A 23,147-nucleotide genomic window follows, 5' to 3' on the forward strand; every position below is an offset into this window, starting at 1 on the left:
TTTAATATTTTATATTCAACCAAATAAAAAGCTATTTGTAATTAAGAACCTCAACTATACGCTTAATTTTTGTTATATCTCTGAGAATAATAATTTAACTGCTGTATAACTATATTATCTGTGTTAATTACATGTGAAATTAATAAAGAAAAAAATGTGTATTAAATAATGCCTAATGTTTTTAAATTCCATATTTATCAGAAATTTATCAATATATATGTTTGAACACAATATTAATTATTATCTGTACATTATTTATTTTTCTCAATCGTTGATTTTTTTAACAACTAGTAAATAATTCACAAAAAGTGCACACTGTAATATTGTTGTATCTAATTGATAGTTAAATAAGTAGTTGAATAAGAAAATTATGTAAAACATAATATAAATATCATATCTCTAACCTTTTATTGACTCAATTTTTCAGCCAAATGCAGGATACATGTTATAAAGGATGCTAATATGCTTTGTAGAACACTATATAGAATCTTTATTCTTCATAACCGTCTGGTAAAGCATTTGCATGTGGATTATGGAAAAGAGAGTGATTACCATCTCCCCACGGGAATTTCTGTATAAAATAATTTTAAAAAATTAAGTTTACCAAAAGCTGCTTTTTGAAAGCTTGTATTTATACATTTCATCAAAATTATATGTATTTTATTCTCACCTTGGTTCTCACTCTCATGTGATCATAAGAACAAATTCTGGACGTGGATCATTATGATGTGCTTGATGATTTAAATAACAATTAACCATAGCCAGCCCTATCGCCGGAAATCCAACGAAAAACGAAATCCTTTTCCACAGAACCTGTGTCTGTTCTATAAAAAGCGAACAGTATCTGTTATGTAATGTTCATTGATAACTTATTGAACATTCACATACATTTTCTCATAGTTAATAACACGTGATATGCTATCACACTTAATTATTGTTTATTCTATATTAAATAATGTCTATTCAAGTAAAAAAAACAGAGCATTCAAGCCTAAATTAATAAAATATGCCAAAAATGTGGAAATGCAAACGATAACTGTGATCTACTATGGAACCTTTTACAAGGCTACGAGTATCGTGGTTCTCGCGTGTGTAAAAAATATATTAATTTAGTTAGTGCGCTTTATTTATATTTACCTGTGGTGGCATGTTGACCGGCAGCTGCCGATGCAAATTGTCTGGAAAAGATACGATTCGCTCTCGCCCAAGCAGCCATGTTTTATTCTCGGTGGCTCCTTGCTTCTGTGCTCGTAACTGCACTCAACACTCTTTTTAGTACACTAAATGGCAGATATGGCATTTGCCTCGGCGACGGCGGCTGGTGGCGGTGCAGTTGCCCACAGTTCTATTGCCCACGTAGCGATTGGCCACGTATCAATAGGACACAGTGCGATTGGCCACAGCTCAATTGGACACAGATCAATTGGACACGGTTCTATTGCCCACGTAGCGATTAGCCACGTATCAAATGGACACAGTGCGATTGGACACGAAAAGTTGCCCACCGTTCAAATGACCACAGATCAGTTGCCCACCGTTCAAATGCCCACAGATCAAACGCCCACAGAAAGTGAATTTTTGTTCGTTTGCCCACGGAGTGTATGTCAGTTGCCCACAGTTCTATTGCCCACGTAGCGATTGGCCACGTATCAATAGGACACAGTGCGATTGGCCACAGCTCAATTAGACACAGATCAATTGGACACGGTTCTATTGCCCACGTAGCGATTGGCCACGTATTTGCCAGTGTCGTTTAAAAATTGCTCGTTATATTAAGGACTCAAGAAATATCACGAGGCAGTACAAACGGTACGATGTCGTTTTATGGAAAAGAGCAAGGTAATAACTTTTGTACAAAGAATTTTGTAGTTGAGTCTAAAATTAAATTACAATTTTAGTATTGAAATACGGCGCACCGAAGTGCCGAGCCTTTGCTGAAGGAAGATGTCACATTTGGAATTGCAAACGAGAAAAGTAGACTGGAATGTAACGAAAACTCTAAGTCCATCAGAAGCAAAATCTTCTTCAGACATATGCACGGTATGCCTTACTAACGAGCGCACACATGCTTTCGTACCTTGTGGACATCTTGCCTGTTGCGTTACATGTATCAAACGTTTGGAAGCTAAGCGTTGTCCCATATGCAACGACCCGTATGAAACCTACATAAGGATTAGAAAACCATAAGACATTACAGCATATTTATGTAAAAATATGTTTAGATTTAAGAGATAAAATCTTTAGGCGTGTTACTTCGTGCGGAAAAAATACAACATAACTTTATACTGATGTTTGTTATTTTTGAACAAAGTTCTGATACATATAAGTTACAAAACGGACTGAAATACACTGTGATACGTTATAGCTTTAGATACTGTTATTTTATGTACAAGCGTAGAACGTGATGTAACTCGAACACGGTTGCTTTTGTATCTTTTCGTCGCTTATGACTGTGTAGTTGTAAAACATATTTTTATTCGATTATGCCAAAGTGCGCTTTACCAAACCGTTGTAATGTAGCAGAGATTCTGATGTAACTTGTTTTATTTTTTAGTATTCGAGCATGCAGTTGTAATACTTATAGATTGCAAAATGGACTTAGATACAGTGTGATACGTTATAGCTTTAGATACTATTATTTTATTTACAAGCGTAGAACGTGATGTAACTCGAACTCTAATGTGTATCGGCTGCGTGTGAATACTTTTGTCGTAACGATTTCTTTTGTTTTTCTTATCGGTTATGAATGTGTAGTTAGTAAGTTAATTTTTTTCCCGATTATTAAAAAATATCAAAATATATGTATACAGTTATTTTTTATATCGCAACGACTTTAAAATTCGTTAAATCTATTTTTATACCTGTAACAAACAGTACATTATAAAATTCAACGTAATAAATTATTGTTAAATAAGATTAATTTTCTATGCTGTACACTATGCATAATACCTACTTCTTAATTACTATTTTTATTCTATCCTGCCGCTGACTGCCTCGCACAAAGTAATATCCATAAACAACGCGTCCACAAATAAATAATAATATTAAATTAATATTTTGCGGTAACCAGTCTTATATGGTAAGTGGCACTTCCATTTTCTGATTCACCCTGTATATAATATAAAAGTCGCATTTGAACGGTGGGCCACTGATCTGTGGGCTTTTGAACGGTGGGCCACTGATCTGTGGGCTTTTGAACGGTGGGCCACTGATCTGTGGGCCATTGAACGGTGGGCACTGATCTGTGGGCTTTTGAACGGTGGGCCACTGATCTGTGGGCAATTGAACGGTGGGCCATTGATCTGTGGGCCATTGAACGGTGGGCCATTGATCTGTGGGCTTTTGAACGGTGGGCATTTATCCGTGGGCAAACGAACAAAAATTCACTTTCTGTGGGCGTTTGATCTGTGGGCATTTGAACGGTGGGCAACTGATCTGTGGTCATTTGAACGGTGGGCAACTTTTCGTGTCCAATCGCACTGTGTCCATTTGATACGTGGCCAATCGCTACGTGGGCAATAGAACCGTGTCCAATTGATCTGTGTCCAATTGAGCTGTGGCCAATCGCACTGTGTCCTATTGATACGTGGCCAATCGCTACGTGGGCAATAGAACTGTGGGCAACTGACATACACTCTTTGTTGTAATGTTAAAATGTTAATGATAAGATTTTCTTTCAGGACTGTGAGTTCATTGTCAGATTTGACAAACGTGAATTATGAAACGCCACATGAAGAAAATGCAGATCTTTTTCAATCACGTATTACGATTCAGGAATCATTTCAGGAATCAATGTTAAGTCCAACTATTCAAGAAATTTCCACAAGCAGCAGTTCTTCACAAAATATCAATGAGACATCTAAAATACCAGTTAAAAATACAAGTAGATACTTAACTAAATATATTTACATTACTATTACATTACTAAATATAATACAATAAAAGTTTTGCACATAGTAAAATACGTGTCGCTAACAAAAACATTACTTAACATTCTTTTAGAACGATTCCGCCGAGCCGAGCCAAATGATGATGAACCCGAATGGCCGAGCCGAGAATCGAAAAGTAAGTCTTTCTGATTTATTCCATTACAAAATGTCTAATATATTATTTGAAAATTATTTTTACAGCGATCATTGTATTATATACATTTTATACAAATAATTATGTTTCAGAAAATAAAAGTGAAGGGCAGTTAGAAGCAGCTCTTTTAAAAGCCCTGGAAGTGCTACCACCTGCACAGACCATTGATCCGCCAAACACTTTCTTGTTACATTTGGGAGAGATGATGCAGAAGTTGCCTCTTCTCGAGAGAATGCGGGTAGAAATAGATATTTTTAAATTGGTTGCGGATAAATTAGAAAGTTGCAGTAACTACTAGTACTAAGTAAAAAGTTTTGCATTTATTATTATGACGTACATAGTATTAAGTTTATTATTGTTTATATTTTAATTATATCTTTATTGAACGTTCGTTCAATATTTTCGTTTCTAATGTTTCTTCTTCTGGACATCCGGGTTGGCAAACGAGAAGACCTTTTTCCATTTGTTGAATATACTCGTTGCATGTAGAATAACTAAAATAAAAGATTTTTAATTTAGAAATATTGCTTACTTGTTTAAAACAGAGTTAATATTAAACTTGAAATTATTCATACTGAGTGTTTAACGCTTTTTCTTTAGCTTGAAGAAAACCTTGACTTGGTATAAGATCCCCAATACCGAGAGAAATTTCTCTCTCAAAATTAAAATAATTTGTTATTCTGGTTAAACGCCACATGGCTGTAATAGCAACATCCTCACCCCAGTCACGTAATAAAACGTAAAATAATAATAATAATAATTTAATAATAATAATAATTTAATAATAATAATAATAATTTAATAATTAAATTAGAAATAATTTATCGCTAGCAAAACTAATGCTTCTGCTCTAGCTTCTTCAGTTTGCGTCGCTGCTATAAATAATAATAACATAGTGATATTACAGTGATAATATAGTAATAATATAGTGATGTATAAGAAATTAATAAAATACTCACATAAGTAACGTAAAACTCGATTAAAAGTCATTTTGCAATACTTTTTCCCATTGCCAGGGCAATGCTCCTGCGTTCTCAAAATATGTAGCAAAGTAATTTCGGATTTGATAAGCAGAATTATCTTTGTTCCTTAAAACAAATGGACGAGTGTTCTCTTGCAAAGCGCCATTTACAATTTGATCCTCAGTAGTAACATGCGTATAACGTCTGTAGTGATTTGACAATTTGTTTTCGTTTAAAATAATAAAGTTATGTAAGCAAACAGTTGCCTGAATAATTTTCTCTGCTGTGGAGACGGATGCTATTATGGCTCGACGATAGATTCGCCATTTCGCTGCCAATATACCGAACGCACTTTCAATTACTCTCCGTGCTCGACTGAGACGATAGTTGAATACCTGTATAAATATAAATATTAATAAGTACATAAATATTTAAAAATACAATAATACATGCATGTAAGAGTTCAAAATATCTGTTTTTCACGTCTTTAATACCTTTTTTTGACGGTTTAAATGTTTGCTTCGTGGATATGGCCGCATCATATAATTTGTTAGAGCAAATGCTTCATCCGCAACTAGTACAAATGGTATTGCTGGACCAGATATTTCAATTGATTTTGGCTCTGGTAAATTGAGATCTTTGTTTTCAAATCGCTGACCGAAAATTGAATTTGAAAAGATTCCGCCATCGCTCTGTCGTCCTTCTGCACCGATATCTACTAGTGTAAAACAATAATCAGCATCACAAACCGCTAATAAATTAATGCTGTGATGTTCTTTGTAGTTGTAAAAAGTTGAGCCACTGTGGGAGGTGACTGAAATAAAAACAATTAAATTATTTACATATTATACAATAACTATAAATATTAAGTATATTATATTTAAACTCACCTGAATTTGTACGTGTTTCCCGTCTATCGCACCTATACAGTGTGGAAAATTCCACTTTATTGCAAAATTATTTGCAATTTTCAGCCAGTTTTCTTCTTTTACATCAGGAAAAACTAATTTCTGTAAAGTGTTCCACAATTCTTCGCACGTCTCCGAAATAATTTTTGATACTGTGCATACTGCGACTCGAAAAGAATAAGATATCGAAGTCATACTATCACCAGATGCTAGGTAACGTAGGCATATTAGAAGCCTAGTACGACTTGATATTGGATCTCGAATACAATATTGTTTTTCTATGTGTGGTCCAACAATACTAAGTAATAGCTCAAAAGTTTCTGGATACATTCTACAATAATTGTAGAACATTTCAGGATCATTAAATGTCATTTCTTTGACCAGATTATCGCTGGAACCTTGTAAAAATCTTTGTCTCGCTGTAAAAATTGGGTGTACCCATGTTCTGCGAGAATGTTTTTATTTTTTTAATAACTTCCATAATGTTATTAAAATTATTAATTGACGTCTGTCAACTTGTTTATAACATATTTCCTTTCTGCACATTCTCAATCGTTTCCATATTAAAAATAATATCGTGCTGGATATTACTGAATCCATTGTTGATATTAAAGTACGCTTCGTATACCTGTTAAAATGTACCAAATTAATATTGTATCAGTAACGTTGATAACAAAGAGCAATTTAAGAGATTACTCACCTTGAATGGCAACGCTACTGCTTAAAGAATTTACTATCAGCACTTCGCCATGTTCGCTCTCTTCAATGAGATAATAAACAATGCTCACACATTCCGTTCACATACACAACTGTACAGAATTCTTCTTTTACATGGAGCGTATTTTGCGCACGCGTAACTTTATGGGACCCAGTCAAAAATTTCTTTAACATTTCTCTAACAGAAACTCTAAGCAGCTATTGGCTGTAATAATTCCGCCGCATACGCTTTATAGACAAAGTACGCTCCATGTAAAAGTAGGGTCTTAAAACAGCGCAACGTATTTTAAAAGTTACCAGATACGCAGGCTACGCTTAACGCACGTTACGCTCCATGTAACGGCAGCCTTACAGACATGGTGTCTCTTACAGACATGGTGTCTTTTTCAGACATGGTGTCTCTTACAGACATGGTGTCTACTCATGACAATAATTAAATTAGCATTTTTTACATATTTTAAAACATATGCTATTAATTTTTTCTCACTTAATATGGTATAAAATAATATAACATGAAAATGCAATAGTATTATCTTCATTATTGTCATACGTGGAGTAGAATACTAATCTACTTTTCTTTTTAGTTTAACGTTTAGCGTACGAATGATCTGTGGATATTACAGCTGTGACTATTTCATTATTATTAGATGAAGATGCAACAGCATTATTGTCATCATTGTCGTATGCGGAATACAATGTTAAAGTACTTTTTTTTTTAATACAATGTTTAGCGTACAAATTGTCTGTGGACATTAAAGCTAATTCTCATCTATACTCATTTAAAATATTTTGTTTTTTTGTTTGTATGCAGATTTTAAAACACAAATAGCATTAACACTAGCCGAAGAAAGTTGATTACGTTTTTTTGTTTTTATATCTGTTAAAAATGAAAATACTCTTTCAGAATCGGCATTAGAATTTGGAAATGTTCTAACTGTATTAATAAGTGATTTTAAATTTTCATATCTCTGTATGTTATTTTTACTTTTAAAAATTTCTTTCCACATATTATCAAAGTTTAATGTTGCGAGATGCTGTTTCTCTGCATCTGTAAAATCTAAATGTATTTTAGACCATTCATTTTTCAAACCGTTCTTGTCAAAACCACCGATGGTTTCAGCAACAAAAGAAACGTCATTAAACGTAATGTCTCTGTGAGCATCAAATAACGCTGCATGTTGGAAGACTTTTAATTTAAATAAAAATTTATTATTTATTGGTAATTTTTTACAAATTTGTTCCGCTGCAGTAACATAAAATTCTAAACAATTTTTTCTTATAATATTTGCTTCATCCGCGTGTCCGTTATTAGATAAATCATCTAGATATTCTTTACAATCTGATCCTAAAGTAATATTTTCAAGAGGTTTTTGATTTTCATTTAAAGAAAATGTAACATTAAGTACATTTTTTAATACCTCTTGTTTTAAAAAATTTTCACACAGTTGAATCAAAAGATGCATTAATTTTGGATGCAAGAGATGTATTCTTGTTTCAACTGCTTGAAAAAATATATTAAATTTATTAAAAAATTGTAAAACATATTTTAAAAATAAGAAATATGCCTTTAAGTCTATACTTTGCATAGTACATTTTAAATTTTCAGCTACACTCGATTTCTCATTCACAATCATGTCAGTCAAAAAATGTTTTATAGTATCCCAAGACTCTAAAATTCTTTCAATACACATATGACGAGAAAGCCATCGCGTTTCACATAATCTTAAAAGTTTGTGGCTCGTTTCTTGAAAGCAATTGCAAAATTCACGAAAAATTGCTGAGCGCTTAGGACTACTATTAACATAATATGCCATTTTTTAAATAAAATCCTCGTAAACATGAGGTATTTTATCACATGCAGCATTTGCAACTAACGCAATAGAATGACATGGACATGAAAGAGTTAATACTTTTGAATTTATTTTTTCAAGCTGTGTTTTAAATGATAAATTTTTCCCTTTCATTACAGCTGCATTATCGCATGATAAAGCAACAATGTTTTGAAATGGAATTTTCAATTTCCACATTTCTGTTTTAAAAGCATTAAATAATTTCTTTGCACTGCAATCTTTTGCATCTAAATTTATTAATTTTACCAATTGTGAATGAATATTTAATGTTTCTGGATCAACGTATCGAACGTGAAACGTCATCCATTTTTCATTTGTAATATCTGACGTTTCATCTATAAAAATTGTAAATTTCGTATTTTGTAACGTTTCTACTACGCGATTTGTCTCGACTGGAGCTAAAACGTTCGAAATTATATTTGAACATTTTGCCGCGCTTAACTTCATACTTTTCAAGACATCGGGATCTTTCCCTACATCTTGAAAATAATTCAGAATTATTTCAGCAGTATCAAATGAAATATTTTTGTCAGCAATTAACGCGGCATATCGAATTTCCGCTATTTTTTTTCGATCATCGAAAGATAAAAATGTTTCATTATGTTCTGTGCATAACTCTGTGTTTGTTTCTTCATACTCTTTTAAATTATCAATGTGCGTTTTGGATTCTGCATGCCGATAAATATTTCTTTTAGTTACATATTTAAACGATTTCTTACAAATAGTACAAAAATATGAATTTTTATCGTCAAGTACTTCACGCAACCAAGGCTTAAATTTTGGAATATCAAGCCATTGTTTTCGAAAATTTATATTGTATACAGATTTTTTATCAGTATCTTCTATTGAAATACCGGAACTACTTGATGTATTCTTTATTATATTATTCTTATGGCATGCAGATTCCATATGCCTAGAAACATGTGACAAATGACACGAAAAATTTTTATTACATATAAAACAATGAAAAAGACTATTATTATCAGGAACTCTACCTATCCAAGATTTAAATCGATCGTCAAAAAGCCAACTGTCCGAAAAAACTGATTTCATTTTCTTTTTCGCGCCATCACATGCTTTAGATGCTTCCATTTTAATAAAAAATATAATTTCAACAAAAATGTAAAAATATAAATAATTCTAAAATATACCTTATTACTGCTTATCACTATTGCACCATTAAATTCTAGCTTATAATTTATACTAAGCCAGCAGCGTTATCAAGAGGCACGGTAGTGCCTCGCGCCAAGTATAGGCGCAGCGAGGTATATTAATTACAACTGTGTTCTTAATTCGCTGTACACCCCACAAAACACTTGTAAATCTACTATCTACTAATCGTACACTCACATTTGCAAAAACACGCGCCCGAAGAATCTCGACTAAACATCTAGATTCTAAATTACGGCAAAAAATAAGATACTACGATATCAACGCAGTACTTATTCGCGTCTTCGACGGTGCACGACTGACCAAAGAATCCGTTTCAATTTCCTAAATCCCAAGCAAAAGCGCGAAATTCGCGACGTGAGCTGGCTATCGCATAGTTTCAAAACGTATAACGAATAGCCATTGGATAGTTTGAAAAAATTTAGACCAAAATGAACCAATGGTCAGTCGTACGTATGTTCTCTTCTCCACTATTGGCGTTCACGTCGTTAAAATTTATTGGCGTGACTAAATGACCGCGGCCGCGACGTCGTCGACAAACTCGACGACGGCCGCGGCACAGCGCAATGAAAAAGAGTGAGAAAGAATGAACGAGTGAGTGAATAAGCGCTTTACAAAACGCAGCGACTTGAGTTTTCATTGTATCAAAAGATTTTATTACCACGTATCAATGGACCGTATTACTATTGTATCAAAGAACTGTATTATTACGTCCATCAGCTAACCCATAAAAATTGTAAACACATACGAAATATAGTTTCAAAAGGCGCGCAAAAACCGATGCAATATACTTTCATGTTCTACCCGTTCTAACAATTTTGTAAATTAAAAATATGTCGACAAATAATAAAAATTGGAAATTTTTTTTTTTATTAATAAGGCCCGGTTTTACCAACACACGAGTAAATCTAATCGGTTGGATAAACTTTCGGAATTGTAACTACCAAATAAAAAATTGATGATAAGGTGCAAATAAAAAATTAAAATCTGCATAACGCTGTAATCGATTTAATTTATTAAACATCTCTCGCTCAACCTTTATAAAATTTCCACCTATTCATATTTGACGAAAGTACTGTAGTTTTTACGTCGAAATCTGAAGTTGGATTACATTAAATTAACAAGAAATGTTATGCAACATTTTGAAAAATGTATAACAGTTAAAAAGTAAAAAGTTGTAGTACATTTACGACAAGCAAACGCAAGTATTATTTATTAGAAAAAGGCACAGTCAGTTTTAAATTGATCAACATAGGCAACAAGTGGTCAGCGGCGGGCGGCGAACAGATCGAAAAAGCAAAGTATCGGCTAGGCATTACTCGGCTAAGCGAAACGGCAACGGTGGACAGCAGCGAATTCGTTGAGCAGACAACGCCGCACGCCGCGGATTGATAATCCTCGTTTTTGCGACATTTTACACGCGTACTAGGTCTAGGATTTTGACTAATAACAGGGAAATTATAGCAAGCTTTGCGAATTAACAAATTATTTTTATTCTTGGTTTCATATAATGCATCGCCGAATTTGAGTATTGCAATTTTACATCGTGAAAATGTTTAAACTGTTTAAATAATTTTTGCAAAAAGTCACTCATCGGATTCGGTCGTCGGACGATGCTGTAACGTTGTTAAAAAAAAAATTATAAGAATCGGACACGCGATCTCGGAGATATCCATTTGTTAACTAGCAAAAATGTTCATATTGAAAAAAAGACTATACTATGTCACTCGCAACATCGTCCGGCGATCGAATCCGATGAGTGACTTTTTTGTAAAAAATTGTTTAAACAATTGAAATGACTTCTTTTCAGTTTTTAAACAAAATATCTGAAACCCCGAATCGATAGCAACAACCGTTACCTAATAACGAGCGTTTACGTAGAAGATATTAATTTGTTAACTAAGAAAAGAAAATAGCAATTTAATATTTTCCTTTGGCAAATATTTAGCGATAAATAAGCAACAAAGCGTTATCTCGATTAAATTCCTTTGCGACCAACTTCATCTTCTTTTACTTGAACATTATTAAAAAAATGTATTATAATAAAAGCAGAGAGTAACAAACTCTTTCTTTGCCAATTACTTTTTAACAACAAATTAGCTACGAATTTATAAAAATTAACTCTGCTTATTTCGTACTGCTAACTTATAAGATAAAAATGATTTAGTTTAAAAAGAGAAGGATTCTTTATGAATAACAATTTATTTATTTTCAATTTTTATTTTACATGGTAATGATGGTAACATGGTAAGTTTTATAGTACATGGTAAATAAGAGCAGCCGTTCGCATTCGAGCGGTTACCATCATGCTTGCGCGATACCGAAACTACCGAGTTACCGACGACGCCGTGAAAGAGTAGGACAGATAGTGTATAGCTCTGGCCTTTTCCTCTATCCGACGGCAGTCGAAGCGCTGGCGTCACACGGACGAGCCTCTGCATCTGTACGCGTGGCCGGCCGCGATCGAAAGTTCAGCTCTCTGTCGTCGAGAGATGCCAATTTTGAGGTTAGTTGATCGTCTCTTAATCTTTCCAAGTAGAAAATTCTTATTTAAAAGTTAAAATTATTTTACACGCAGTTTGTCTTTCCTACGAAGATTAGATACCAAATTTTATTTCAAAGTGTTTCTTCTTGATGTTCCTGAGCAACCTGCGAACGTTATTTATCACGTTTTGCCGTGGCGGTCGGAATATCTAAAAATACGTAACGATAGCCGATTATTTCGTCTTGCGCGAAGGAATCAAACGACGATTTTATTTATTGCTTGTGCCTAATTGTGGTAGCGACAATTTTTCTTTAAGTCAATAATCAAATCCGTGCATTAACTGATATATTCTTTTTAGATGTCGATTAACCCGGCACACGCTATGTGCTCCCACGAAAACATTACGTGGGAAATCACGGACAACTTTGCTGCGGATAAAATGATAGACAATTCTCTGGTACACAAATTCAAGTCTTTGCGGAAGATACGGAAAAGAACAAAAGTGCTCAACGAGGAAATAAAAAAGTATTCCGGTGTGAAGGACTACAAGCATTATGTGAAGCTAAAGACTAACGTTTTGAGACACTTGGTCAACGACAGCGATATCAGTGATAGCTGCTCGAGTCTCACTGATATTGACGGTAACACTGTACACAATTCTGTGCCAGATCAGGCCAAATATGTGACCAAGAAATTTGAAAGTTATATTCTTAGCAGTGAAGAAGATTCTGAAGGTTATAAAAGGAGGACCGTTGAAAACCAGATGAAAAGCAAGCACAAGAGGAAAACAAAAAAAAGAATACAAACGAGAAAATCATCTAGAATTAAGTATGCTACAGGTCTTGAAGCACATGTTAATGTAAGTTGGCAGAAAGTAAAGAAAAGCAGCAAAACATTGCACTTGCATAAACAAGTATGTACAGATATCTTGGATAATGAAGGCAATATGAAAAGTAGCAATCATAATTTTTTTAAGGCTCAATCTAATAAGCAATCATTTTTTCCTTCTATCGATTTTTCAAACAGTACAGAAAGTACTTCAAATGGTACAATATCCAATAAAACAAAACCTTCAAGTGAGAAAAAGATATCGAAACGAAATCACGAAAGCCAAAGTATTGTAACAGATGAATCAAATACAGAAATTAATTCACATTGTTCACGTCAATCATCTCTGTCTCAAATCGGGAATGACAGTAATTTCAATAATAAATCGACTGAAGCAATTGTTCTTGCTAAATCCAAAAATGATGAATTAACGACAAGTAACAAAAGTAATACAATAAGCACAAACAATAGTGACAATACATACGTGAATGATAATTCAGAATTATTAAAAAATGTTAAAAAGAATTTGATATCCGCGCTAGAGAAAGCTGATTCTACGAATAATAATATTAAAACGGATAAAAATGTAGAAAATATAATAAATTACGATCAGTTCCTTGCAGATACCGTAGGTGTTACTCAGTACTGCAGTACGCCAATAAAGAAAATGAAAACTAATATGTCTGAGAAAAAGAAATTATCGTCTGACATTTCATGTCTCGATCAACAAAAAGATTCAGGTATTGACGAAGACTCGCAAGATAAATTTGTCAAGATAAAAGATTCTAATAAAATTGCAACAAATTATAATATGAAAGAAAATCCCAAAAGTACCTCTATTTTCTCTCCAGAATTAGGGAAGAATGACGATATAATTGAAACAGTGGAAGATTATAAAGAAGACGAAGAGAACGAATATATAACATTTGGCAAAGATATTTTAAAAGAACAAATTGAAGAAGTAAATAAAGTTTCTGTAGAAGAAGAAATAATTAATTCTTCTCAATTAAAAGATACACACTTAAAACCCTGCGATATTTTTGACGAAAACCAACAGATATTACCTAAAATTATGTGGACCGAAGTTCTTAATAAAAAGTATAAGATAATAAAGATGGAAGATAATGACATCGAGAATAACATTAACAACAGTAATGTGGACATTGCCGACAAATGTACGCCTACAAAAAAAAATGTATTAGTAAATGATACTTTAGATGTGACCGGTCACAATATTCATATTGAACGAGAAACAGCTGTAACTACCGAAGAAATTGATATACCAATGGCGTTGGAAACTGATAACGAAGAACTTAATGTCAACTATGTATCACCTCAAACTAAAAAACGACTTGAGCAGCAGGCAAGATTAAATTTAATTGTGAATAGCGATTCCAGTGACAGCGATTTTGAATATGAGACGACAAAAACTTCTCAAAAGCTTACAAATAGTTCAAATACGAATCATTGCAGTAATGACATTGAATTGAAACAAATAGACGTTTCACGCGATAAAGAGATTTTTTCTCAATCCGAAGAGGCTACATTAGTTTCTATAGACGTGGTAGAATCAAATTCACCAAGTACGATGGAGGATATGAAGAATAACACTGAATCGTTAACAAAATGTATGTGTGAAAACAAGGATTTATCTCAATTTAGAACAAATAAAAATCTATTCAAGAAAACAGAATATTATACACAAGTATATAGTGACGATCAAAGTAACGATGATATTTTTAACGATTCAATATTTACTACTAAAAATAATATTTCCTGCAATAATGAGGAATCTATTAATCAATTTCGAAAATACGAGCAATCTGCTTCATTAAATAAAAAGGACAAGTATATTGCAGATAATAGAAATAAAGAAATAACGAACGCTTATGAAACGAAACATACTTCTGAACATGATCAAAATACCCAAGCACCTACCAAATCACATTCGAATCCACATCTTACTACCTCTTGCCAATATAGACCGTGCAATGTAAGTATAAATAATATTAAATATTTATACGACATTATTAATTATACATATATAAAAATTTTAATTTGTATATTTGATTAATTATCTTTTTAGTTACAAGAACTAGTGGAAGATCAAGAGTTACTTGTAGAAACAATGCCACCGAGTTTTACATTGTCTAATCTTTCCGAGGATGAAGAAGCTTTCATTCTAAACGTTCCAAGCAAGGTATATTTATTCACTACAGATTCCTTATTTTTTATTTAATTATTACTTAAACATTTTTTATTAATGTCTAAAGATAACATTTTTGAGTTGTATTTTTTTTTTTTTTTTTTTTTTTTTTAGGTGGTACAAGGTATTTTAGAGGGCCAAGTACTAAGATTAAATGACAAATCAATACGATTTAATGAGGATAAATACAGAATTGTGCATAGAGAAGTGGGTACTACATCTTGTGTTTTTGCCACTGGTAAAAAACGGAAACCTTATAAGATATGTAAGTAATTCCTTTCTTTTTGTGAATCGAAATATGACATGTTTTATACATATAATTGTTTACTAAAAGTTAATAAAATCTTCAAGTTTATAATATCTTGAAATAAATATATAAAACTTTTCTAATAATTTATATATTTTATTTTGCAGTAAATATTAAAAACATCAGTACTCTTACCGTACGAGAAAAATTGTCAGAAGACTCGAGAAAAATAGACATGTCAAACTCTTATGATGTTTCGATTTTACCAAAATTAATAAAAAAGAACAAGAAACAAACAGGTGAAGCAGATTCTAAAATATTGAAAGTTTTAAATTGTAAAAAGCGCAAACGAAGAGAAAGTTAGATTAATAAATAATAATTATTAGGTATTGATTAATGTACAATTATAGTGTAATAAAATAAATCCTATTCTATCCGTAAAAAATTTTAATAGTACAAAAATTGTACACGACATATCGCACACACCTTTCCTTTAATTATCGGAAATACGCGTTCTAACTGATCGAAGAGTTTATTCGAGTTTTTTTTTTTCACCTTCGCCATGTCCATATCACAGATGGACAACAACTGTATTCGGTAACTCAAGAATACTCCACCCAGGGTTGATAGACGGGACGAGATTTCGTGTCGCGGCCTATTTCGTTCTCGGCGTCGTTTCTTGTGTCGCGATCGAGGATTTAAAGCGAGTGTTCAAGGCGCGGAAGGATGACTCGTCACGACCCATCTGAGAGGAGGAGCAGGCCCGGGACGGGCATCCTGCATCGGCGGAGCAACTTTTAGGTGAGCATACATTTTTTTTTAATTAAATCTTTATTAAAAAAAAACTTTTACCTTTTTTTTTTATTAATTTAATTAACTAATATATTAGCATGTCTACATTAATATTTTTCTTTTTATGTTACAGTCGCCGGTAGAACTCTACAACTCCGCTCGAGTTCATGCAGATTGGTAAGTCGCATACTTTTTTTTTTTCATAGTTTGTAATCGGGTCTCTTGAACCGATAACACGTTGTCGATTATAAATTACTCAATTATAATGACGCGCACAAATTGGGACCTTACGAAAAATAGCGCACGCGAAGCATGAGCATCGTTTGTTCTAGCTTATTTAAAATTATCAGGAATTAGTACTTAAAAGTTGATATACAATTTTTTTGAAAAAATCTAGTTTTTATTTCAGTGGCTTAAAATACGGTACAACGTAACTCTATGTGCGGCGACGTTACGATTGTTTAACATCCATATTTATAAATGTAGATTGACTGTAATTTCAGTTTAACTAAATTTAACTTTACTTTTTATCCTTTTGTAATTCATTCAACTGCTCAAAGATAATAAAAAGTTAAACAAAAGTTGCAATCTATATTAGTAAAAATGTACAATTGGATGCCTATCAAAATTTTGAGTCTTACAGTAAAGTATATTCTATAACGACACTGTCTACGTATAAGCTATCATGAATTATATAATTAATACCTTCTAATTCTGCTAGCATGAATTATTAATATTTTTAAGTAATTCATTAAATTTCTATAAAATTATACGTTAAATTTTGTTTCAAGTTAAGCATAAATGTGTGATTTAATTTACTATTACAATTCTTTACAATTTAGAAGACCGTATACCTTTTCTGGGGAAATATTGTTCAAACGGTTTTAATAAAGGATATAAAGTTTGACTATTTTTAAATAACATAATATCATCAATTTTTTTGACATTTTCATCGATTGACGAATCAGCAATTTTTTCGGTTGTGTTATCAAGTAAATTCTTTTCCGTTGATATCGTGGAAATCACATGTACTGACAATTTGTGGCAGGCTTTGCTATGTACATTTTCCTAGACAAAACATAATACATTTTATATTGAACATAATTTTTTTATTTCATATTTTATGATCATTCTTTTAGTTTGAATAATGCATATTTCTAAATAAAGTAATTACCTTATAAAAATTAAGTAACTGCTCCTGCGTTATCGTTTTTAAATAAGCCACTTCAATATTTACTCTATCAAAGTTATATTGTTGGCTTGCAATCTCATTCCAGTATAAAGAACACCGTGCACTTAACATTTTGGGTTTTTCCAAACGTAATGTTGCTACAGCTTTTTTGTGTTCCTCGAATTGCTCTTCTGGCATAGTAGATATATGTTCCTTAAACATAATTATGTCATTAATAACACATTATTATAAATAGCAAATTATTATACATAACCTAATTTGTGTGTGAGCGTTTTTGTCCGCGACGTGCGGGAGTGTCTCAAAAAGAGTGAGTGAGTGGTGGTGCTTGCACATCGTGCCGGAATGTAACAATATAAATTTTTTCACACTTACCAACATAGAATCTAAAAATGCATTAATTCTCTTTTCGACATATTGTGGGTGTCTATCACTTTGTACTATAACTCGTAAGCCTTGAGCTCCGTTCGTTTTCCGTACACCGCTAAATACTATGTAGCCTAGCTGCTCCTTAGTTCTTAAAGTATTAAAGCAAGGTTCCACAATAATTTGTGCCAACAGCTCTAAGAGCATATTTGATTCCGTCGATTGTAAACCAACTGGATGATACACCATTGTACAAGAACTTTTATGCCACTTATTGTCTGCTTCAAATAGAAAGTGGCAACCTGTAAAATTATATCAAGTCTGAGTAAAATTATATCCGAGTCTTTAAAAGTTTCCGTTAAATCGAGTATAAATAAATCCTTGTCGTTTTCTACCAAAAAAGTGCGATACTACGTTCGTCTGAGAAGGTACGTGAAAGCGAGCGTAACGATATGAAAACGTTAAAATAATTAATTCGTAATTTTTTAATTAAATTTATATTAAATCCACTAGTAACAAATTATTTTCTCTTTATTTTCAGATATCCAATTAATAAGACTAATATCATTATAAGACTATTAGAAGCCATAGATACTCTACATAAAAACTATATTTCTTAATATAAATTTAAATTATATTATTTTTTTTAATTATTATAATGACATGTGACGTTATTTACTTACCATCTTCAAGTTTAATTTCACGATACAATACTAATTGCTTTTGTAACAAAGGTATTATATTAGGCACTCCAATTGTCAACTTAGACTCAATTAATTTAAGTATATCCGTTGCTTCCGGTATAGTCACGTTACCATGTATTAAGCATTCCACATGCACTTTACTGAGAAGTTGAGGTATAAATTGTTGAAGTCTATCGGCAGTTAAATCTATATATCACAAAATTTTTTATTATATTTTATTAACAAATACCCTGTTTAAGCAAAAAATTGAAGAGTTATTGAGACAAAATCTATATTTTTATTAAAATATTAATTCTCTTTTATACGTACGATCAGTAGATTCCAATAACTCTTCTTTAAGCCAAACTTGCTCTGCTAACAAAACTATAAGATAATACACTGCATGTTGATAAGGTTGTTCAGCAGCAAAATTTTTCAAGTCCCTGATATACTGTAATGCGATGTATATTAATACGCTGCTTAACTAAATTAAAGACCCTGCCTACATTTATTATACATACGTTTTCCTTTAAAATTGTAAATCTTTTTTCATCGATCTTAAAATTTATCATTCGATCTATAATTTTTTCTAATAGCACGCGTTGCTTATCATCATAACCACCTATGGCGAGCTAAAATAATAACTTGATTTAGTTTAATTAAAAAATGTATTTTTATAAAATATTAAATTAATGCTCACTACAAATGCTTATTTATAAAAAGATAAATAATTTATATTTACTGTTATTCCATATTTTGAATTGGTAAGTTCCCATTGTAAACCAGCTAAGTCAGCGGCATATGCATATTCATTAAGAGAGTCACGAAATAGCTGAACAAACATATGAGTCAAATTGCAACTAAGAGGATCTATATAGGCGAACGGACTGTAAATTAAAAATAACATGTAGGCTTATATAATTATTAAAAAATAATTTTGTTACAAAATAGAAAAGATTAAAATACTAATTTAATTTATATTTCTTATAATCACATTTATCACATACCTAACAAAATCAAAGATCATTCTTGCTCGCGGTACAAGAAATTCGTCGTCCTTTTTATACCAGAGTCTTACAAATGGCGTATCCTCCAAAATAATAGGAAATTTATCTACCTATAAAATTTTAATATGTATATAGAATATAAAACAATACTTTTTCATGATAATTTTGCTTTAAATACCGTCAAATAATGCTCGAGAATATTGAAAAAATGTTAATTAAAAAAAAAAAAAAAAAAAAATTACCTTAGTTTGTGGTTTGATGTCAAACACAGACGCGATAAATTCATTTTTACAAGGTAACTTTAAATCATCGTTGTTACCCGCGGAGTTCCACTTATCTATTGTTTCCTTGGATATTTTTTCTTTCTTATATCTGGTACCGTACCATTTTTCGGTTTCATTTGCAATACTTTCATACACTTTTGCAACAACGTGAATTCTGATATTTTCCGGCGTCAAATACTCCATTATCTCTTTGATCAAGTCTGGTCGCCACTCAGTGAATACTTGTTCCGCACATAAAACATCGTTCATGGGAAATTCTTGTAGCGTTTGGACAGTAATATTAACATATTTACGAGGCGAAGACTTTTCTTTAAAACGAAAATTCGTATTTGCAATATCTCTGTATTCCTGCAAATGCAAAATTATATAAATTTATATGTGGCACACAATATTAAAGCAGTGTCCAATAAATTGCAGTTCTACAATTTACCGGACATTCTACGTAATATATATTTTATTTCATCAATTACATTGTAAATCCATTCTTTTGGGCCTTCTAATTTCAGCATATTAATATACTGAAACATTAGTTGAACAATATCTTCGATATGCTCAATACCTTCTTCGGTTAGATCTACAATAACATTGAAGAAATTGAAACCTCTTGCGCCAGAGCGTTTTCCAGACACCAGGGAATTGCACCACCCTCTAGCCTTTAAAGCTGATAACAACGAACCTTTTCCTTCGTGCCCAAGTAAATGAGAAACATAATGTGCAGGCTACGTTAACAAACAAAAAATACAGATGTGCATTACACAAAATATTATATGCATAATACTGTATATATGTATACATTCAAAAATATCAAAGCCAAAATATATATATACAGGGTGTATCATTCCATATTGACAAACTGTCAGAGTTAGATAGGTCTCGTGGATACAAGTTAATAAGTCCTGTGCCGTTTTGCAAAATTCTCAATAGTTATTGAGAAAAAAATTAATTTGTCTAGCGCAAGAGCGACAAGGAAGCTACGCGTGAGTGAGCGCGACAGGCGACGGCACCATTTTTAGCTACTCGCCTGTCGCGCTCACTCATGCGTAGCTTCCTTGTCGCTCTTGCGCTAGACAAATTAATTTTTTTCTCAATAACTATTGAGAATTTTGCAAAACGGCACAGGACTTATTAATTTGTATCCACAAGACCTATCTAACTCTGACAGTTTGTCAATATGGAATAATACACCCTGTATATATATATATATTTATTACCGAAGACCGATAATGTTGTTGCATGTCAGGTAAAGGAAAAGAAATATCTAAGTTTCTTGTATCTTTTATCGGAACAATATACCATGTAGTACGAAAGTGTTCATTTTTGAATGGATGTTCAGGCCATGTTGGAACTTCAATTTCCTTATTTCGTACTCCAGAAAAAAAATTTATTACCATGTTTTCAAGTTCATCTAAACTTTCTGAAAAAAAAAAAATTATTTTTTAATAATTTCCTTAATTATATTCCGATTCATAAAATTTCAACAAATCCTGAATTATCATCATACCTTTGCCCAGAACAGATAGCGACATAATATTTGCAGAATAATACTTTTCATGAAACTCTAACAATCTGTTTCTAACATTAATACCCTTTTGCTTTGGTATTATATCTAATGTTTCTCTATTTCCAGTACCAAATTTTGAAAACGGATGATCGGGGCTCGCAGACGATTTATCTAATTGGTCAAATCGCCAGCTGTCGTTTGCTAAATTTTTCTCATGCTCTGAATTTATGGCATTTAGCTCTAACTCGGTCAAGGTTTCCGTAAAAAGAGGAGCTATGAAAAACTGTGCAAAGCGATCTAAAGCGCCTTCCAATTTCTCAGGAGTTATATCAAAATAGTACGTAGTATGATCTAAATGCGTCGCTGCGTTACTCATGCCACCATTCTGTGACAAATACACGTTGTAATCATTTTGTTGAGGATATTTTTCTGTTCCTAAAAATAACATATGCTCGCAAAAGTGAGCTAATCCAGGTAGGTCATCTGGATCGCACATATATCCTGCAACATATTTACAAAATAAGTTTATAAGAAATTCCTTATAAAAATATTAAGTGTTAGAAACGTTAAATATGCAATAGCAATTATTAAATATAAAATATCAATAATACAAACGTACCAGTATTAACGTCCATTGCAACAGCACTTTTGTCAGTTGCTGGATCGCTTATTAAAAGAACTTTCATTTTATTGGTGAGCACCAAGCCCCTGTACAATCTGTCATCATTTTGTGACTTTGTGATGTCATCATATCGTTTTTCCACATGTTTGTGAGTTGAAATATTAGTTCCTGGTGCCATGGATCTGGGAATATTGTTTCTAAACATAAATACAAATAAAGATTTAAAGATACATAAAAGTTTCATTATACAAGTCTTACTTGTAGTAAAAATTCTCCGCGAGAGTTTACGTCACTTTAATAAAACGACGTCATTGTCGAAGAAACCTCGCGCGTTTCACCCGTAACGGGACAGCGTGACGGCAAAGTGTCACGCACAAAAAAAAAAAAAAAAAAAAGCGATATTACCTCGTAAGGGAAAAAGAGAGGAAACAATGCGTCGCTGACAAAGGCCAAGCTCGACAGACTCCGTTGAGGTTAGACCTAGCGACGCTCCAGCGCGGATTCTCGCGTCTTGTGGGTTCCTCGGGACCGTCGCGAATCAGCCGTGGGAGAGAAAGAAAAAGAAAGACCTCGACGAAGTAACGCTATAACGCGCGGATTCAACGATCGATGCGCACCCAGGTGCGACGACAGGTGCAACGCGTCAGTCAGGTGCGCAGTACACGTAGATCAGCGCATATAAATGAATGGAGGCCACGCGTCTGCGTGGGAGACGTTACCTGAAAGGCAGGTTAGATCGCACGGACAAGAGCAGCACACGGAATCGTAACGCGCGCGTTGTGGCAAACATCGGCGGCGAACACGGTCAGGTCGGATCGAATCGCCGTCGCCGTCGCCGTCGCCGGGAGACGTGGGACTGGGAGTGGGAGTGGGAGCATTAAATATCCCCGACTGCGCATGCCGATCGGTTCTTTACAGCTGTGAAGAGGACGCGCACTCGGAGAAGCTGAAGGTTCGGCGAAAGTCTCGGGGGTCCACAATGGGAAAAAGCGAGAAGAAATACATTTTGATGCAACCTGGGATAAGTGCAAAGAGCAGAACGGCGAGCGGCGGTGGATGATGAGGGTTTTCAAGTTGGCGGCGTGAAGCTAGCGAGAATTTAAATCCGTCATGTTATAGCTAGAGTTTTGATTAGCCTCTCGTCGATTAATTTAATTTACTCCTCGAACTAGGGTAGTTCTTTTATATTAATTAATATAATAAATTAATAATTTAATTATCGTAGGAATTGAGGAGATCTAAGATAA

The 23,147-nt window shown here is 33.1% G+C and overlaps 3 protein-coding genes, 2 long non-coding RNA genes and 1 pseudogene across 7 annotated transcripts; 3 read left to right on the plus strand and 3 right to left on the minus strand.

Moving 5' to 3' along the window:
* Positions 1-237: 237 nt before the first annotated feature.
* On the minus strand, positions 238-1,300 carry LOC139102493 (cytochrome c oxidase subunit 6A, mitochondrial-like). The gene is given in 4 exon segments (XM_070656409.1): positions 238-571; positions 671-699; positions 702-824; positions 1,138-1,300. Coding segments are annotated over 4 exon segments (312 nt in total). The 5' UTR covers positions 1,217-1,300; the 3' UTR covers positions 238-490.
* Positions 1,301-1,742: 442 nt separating this feature from the next.
* LOC139102466 (uncharacterized) lies at positions 1,743-2,801 on the plus strand. The gene is made up of 2 exons (XR_011545699.1): positions 1,743-1,839; positions 1,899-2,801. It is a non-coding gene; the product is annotated as an uncharacterized lncRNA (long non-coding RNA).
* An 834-nt stretch (positions 2,802-3,635) lies between these two features.
* Positions 3,636-4,167, plus strand: LOC139102698 (uncharacterized). The gene is made up of 3 exons (XR_011545745.1): positions 3,636-3,883; positions 4,003-4,065; positions 4,131-4,167. It is a non-coding gene; the product is annotated as an uncharacterized lncRNA (long non-coding RNA).
* Positions 4,168-4,206: 39 nt separating this feature from the next.
* LOC139102696 (uncharacterized) lies at positions 4,207-6,660 on the minus strand (annotated as a pseudogene).
* Positions 6,661-11,922: 5,262 nt separating this feature from the next.
* On the plus strand, positions 11,923-15,901 carry LOC139102670 (putative uncharacterized protein DDB_G0282133). The gene is made up of 5 exons (XM_070656752.1): positions 11,923-12,196; positions 12,534-14,996; positions 15,090-15,203; positions 15,324-15,474; positions 15,624-15,901. Exons 1-5 carry the CDS (start codon positions 11,954-11,956, stop codon positions 15,818-15,820), a joined length of 3,168 nt encoding a protein of 1,055 aa, XP_070512853.1. The 5' UTR covers positions 11,923-11,953; the 3' UTR covers positions 15,821-15,901.
* A 415-nt stretch (positions 15,902-16,316) lies between these two features.
* On the minus strand, positions 16,317-22,778 carry Ide (Insulin degrading metalloproteinase). 3 transcript variants are annotated; one of them, XM_070656753.1, is made up of 14 exons: positions 22,620-22,778; positions 21,898-22,097; positions 21,279-21,779; positions 20,989-21,191; positions 20,248-20,496; positions 19,736-20,125; positions 19,494-19,603; positions 19,229-19,373; positions 19,008-19,118; positions 18,817-18,937; positions 18,487-18,693; positions 17,813-18,105; positions 17,423-17,632; positions 16,317-17,316 (listed from the first exon to the last, which is right to left on the minus strand). In XM_070656753.1, the coding sequence occupies exons 1-14, from the start codon at positions 22,688-22,690 to the stop codon at positions 17,080-17,082; spliced, it is 3,048 nt and encodes a 1,015-aa protein (XP_070512854.1). In that variant the 5' UTR covers positions 22,691-22,778; the 3' UTR covers positions 16,317-17,079. The 3 variants fall into 3 exon arrangements, with proteins under 3 accessions (XP_070512854.1, XP_070512856.1, XP_070512855.1); XM_070656755.1 differs by lacking the exon at positions 22,620-22,778 and adding an exon at positions 22,306-22,480; XM_070656754.1 differs by lacking the exon at positions 22,620-22,778 and adding an exon at positions 22,159-22,256.
* Positions 22,779-23,147: the final 369 nt, after the last annotated feature.

Source organism: Cardiocondyla obscurior, linkage group LG05, assembly GCF_019399895.1.
Source record: "Cardiocondyla obscurior isolate alpha-2009 linkage group LG05, Cobs3.1, whole genome shotgun sequence".
Classification (NCBI taxonomy): Eukaryota; Metazoa; Arthropoda; class Insecta; order Hymenoptera; family Formicidae; genus Cardiocondyla; species Cardiocondyla obscurior.

Coding starts and splice junctions, on each gene's coding strand:
- LOC139102670 (XM_070656752.1), top strand. CDS start 11,954: ATGGTAAATAAGAGCAGCCGTTCGCATTCGAGCGGTTACCATCATGCT. Junction 12,197..12,533: donor CGAGAGATGCCAATTTTGAG/GTTAGTTGATCG, acceptor TATTCTTTTTAG/ATGTCGATTAACCCGGCACA. Junction 15,204..15,323: donor TTCTAAACGTTCCAAGCAAG/GTATATTTATTC, acceptor TTTTTTTTTTAG/GTGGTACAAGGTATTTTAGA.
- Ide (XM_070656753.1), bottom strand. CDS start 22,690: ATGTTTGCCACAACGCGCGCGTTACGATTCCGTGTGCTGCTCTTGTCC. Junction 19,604..19,735: donor ACATCAAACCACAAACTAAG/GTAATTTTTTTT, acceptor AAAATTTTATAG/GTAGATAAATTTCCTATTAT. Junction 19,374..19,493: donor ATGATCTTTGATTTTGTTAG/GTATGTGATAAA, acceptor TTTAATTTACAG/TCCGTTCGCCTATATAGATC.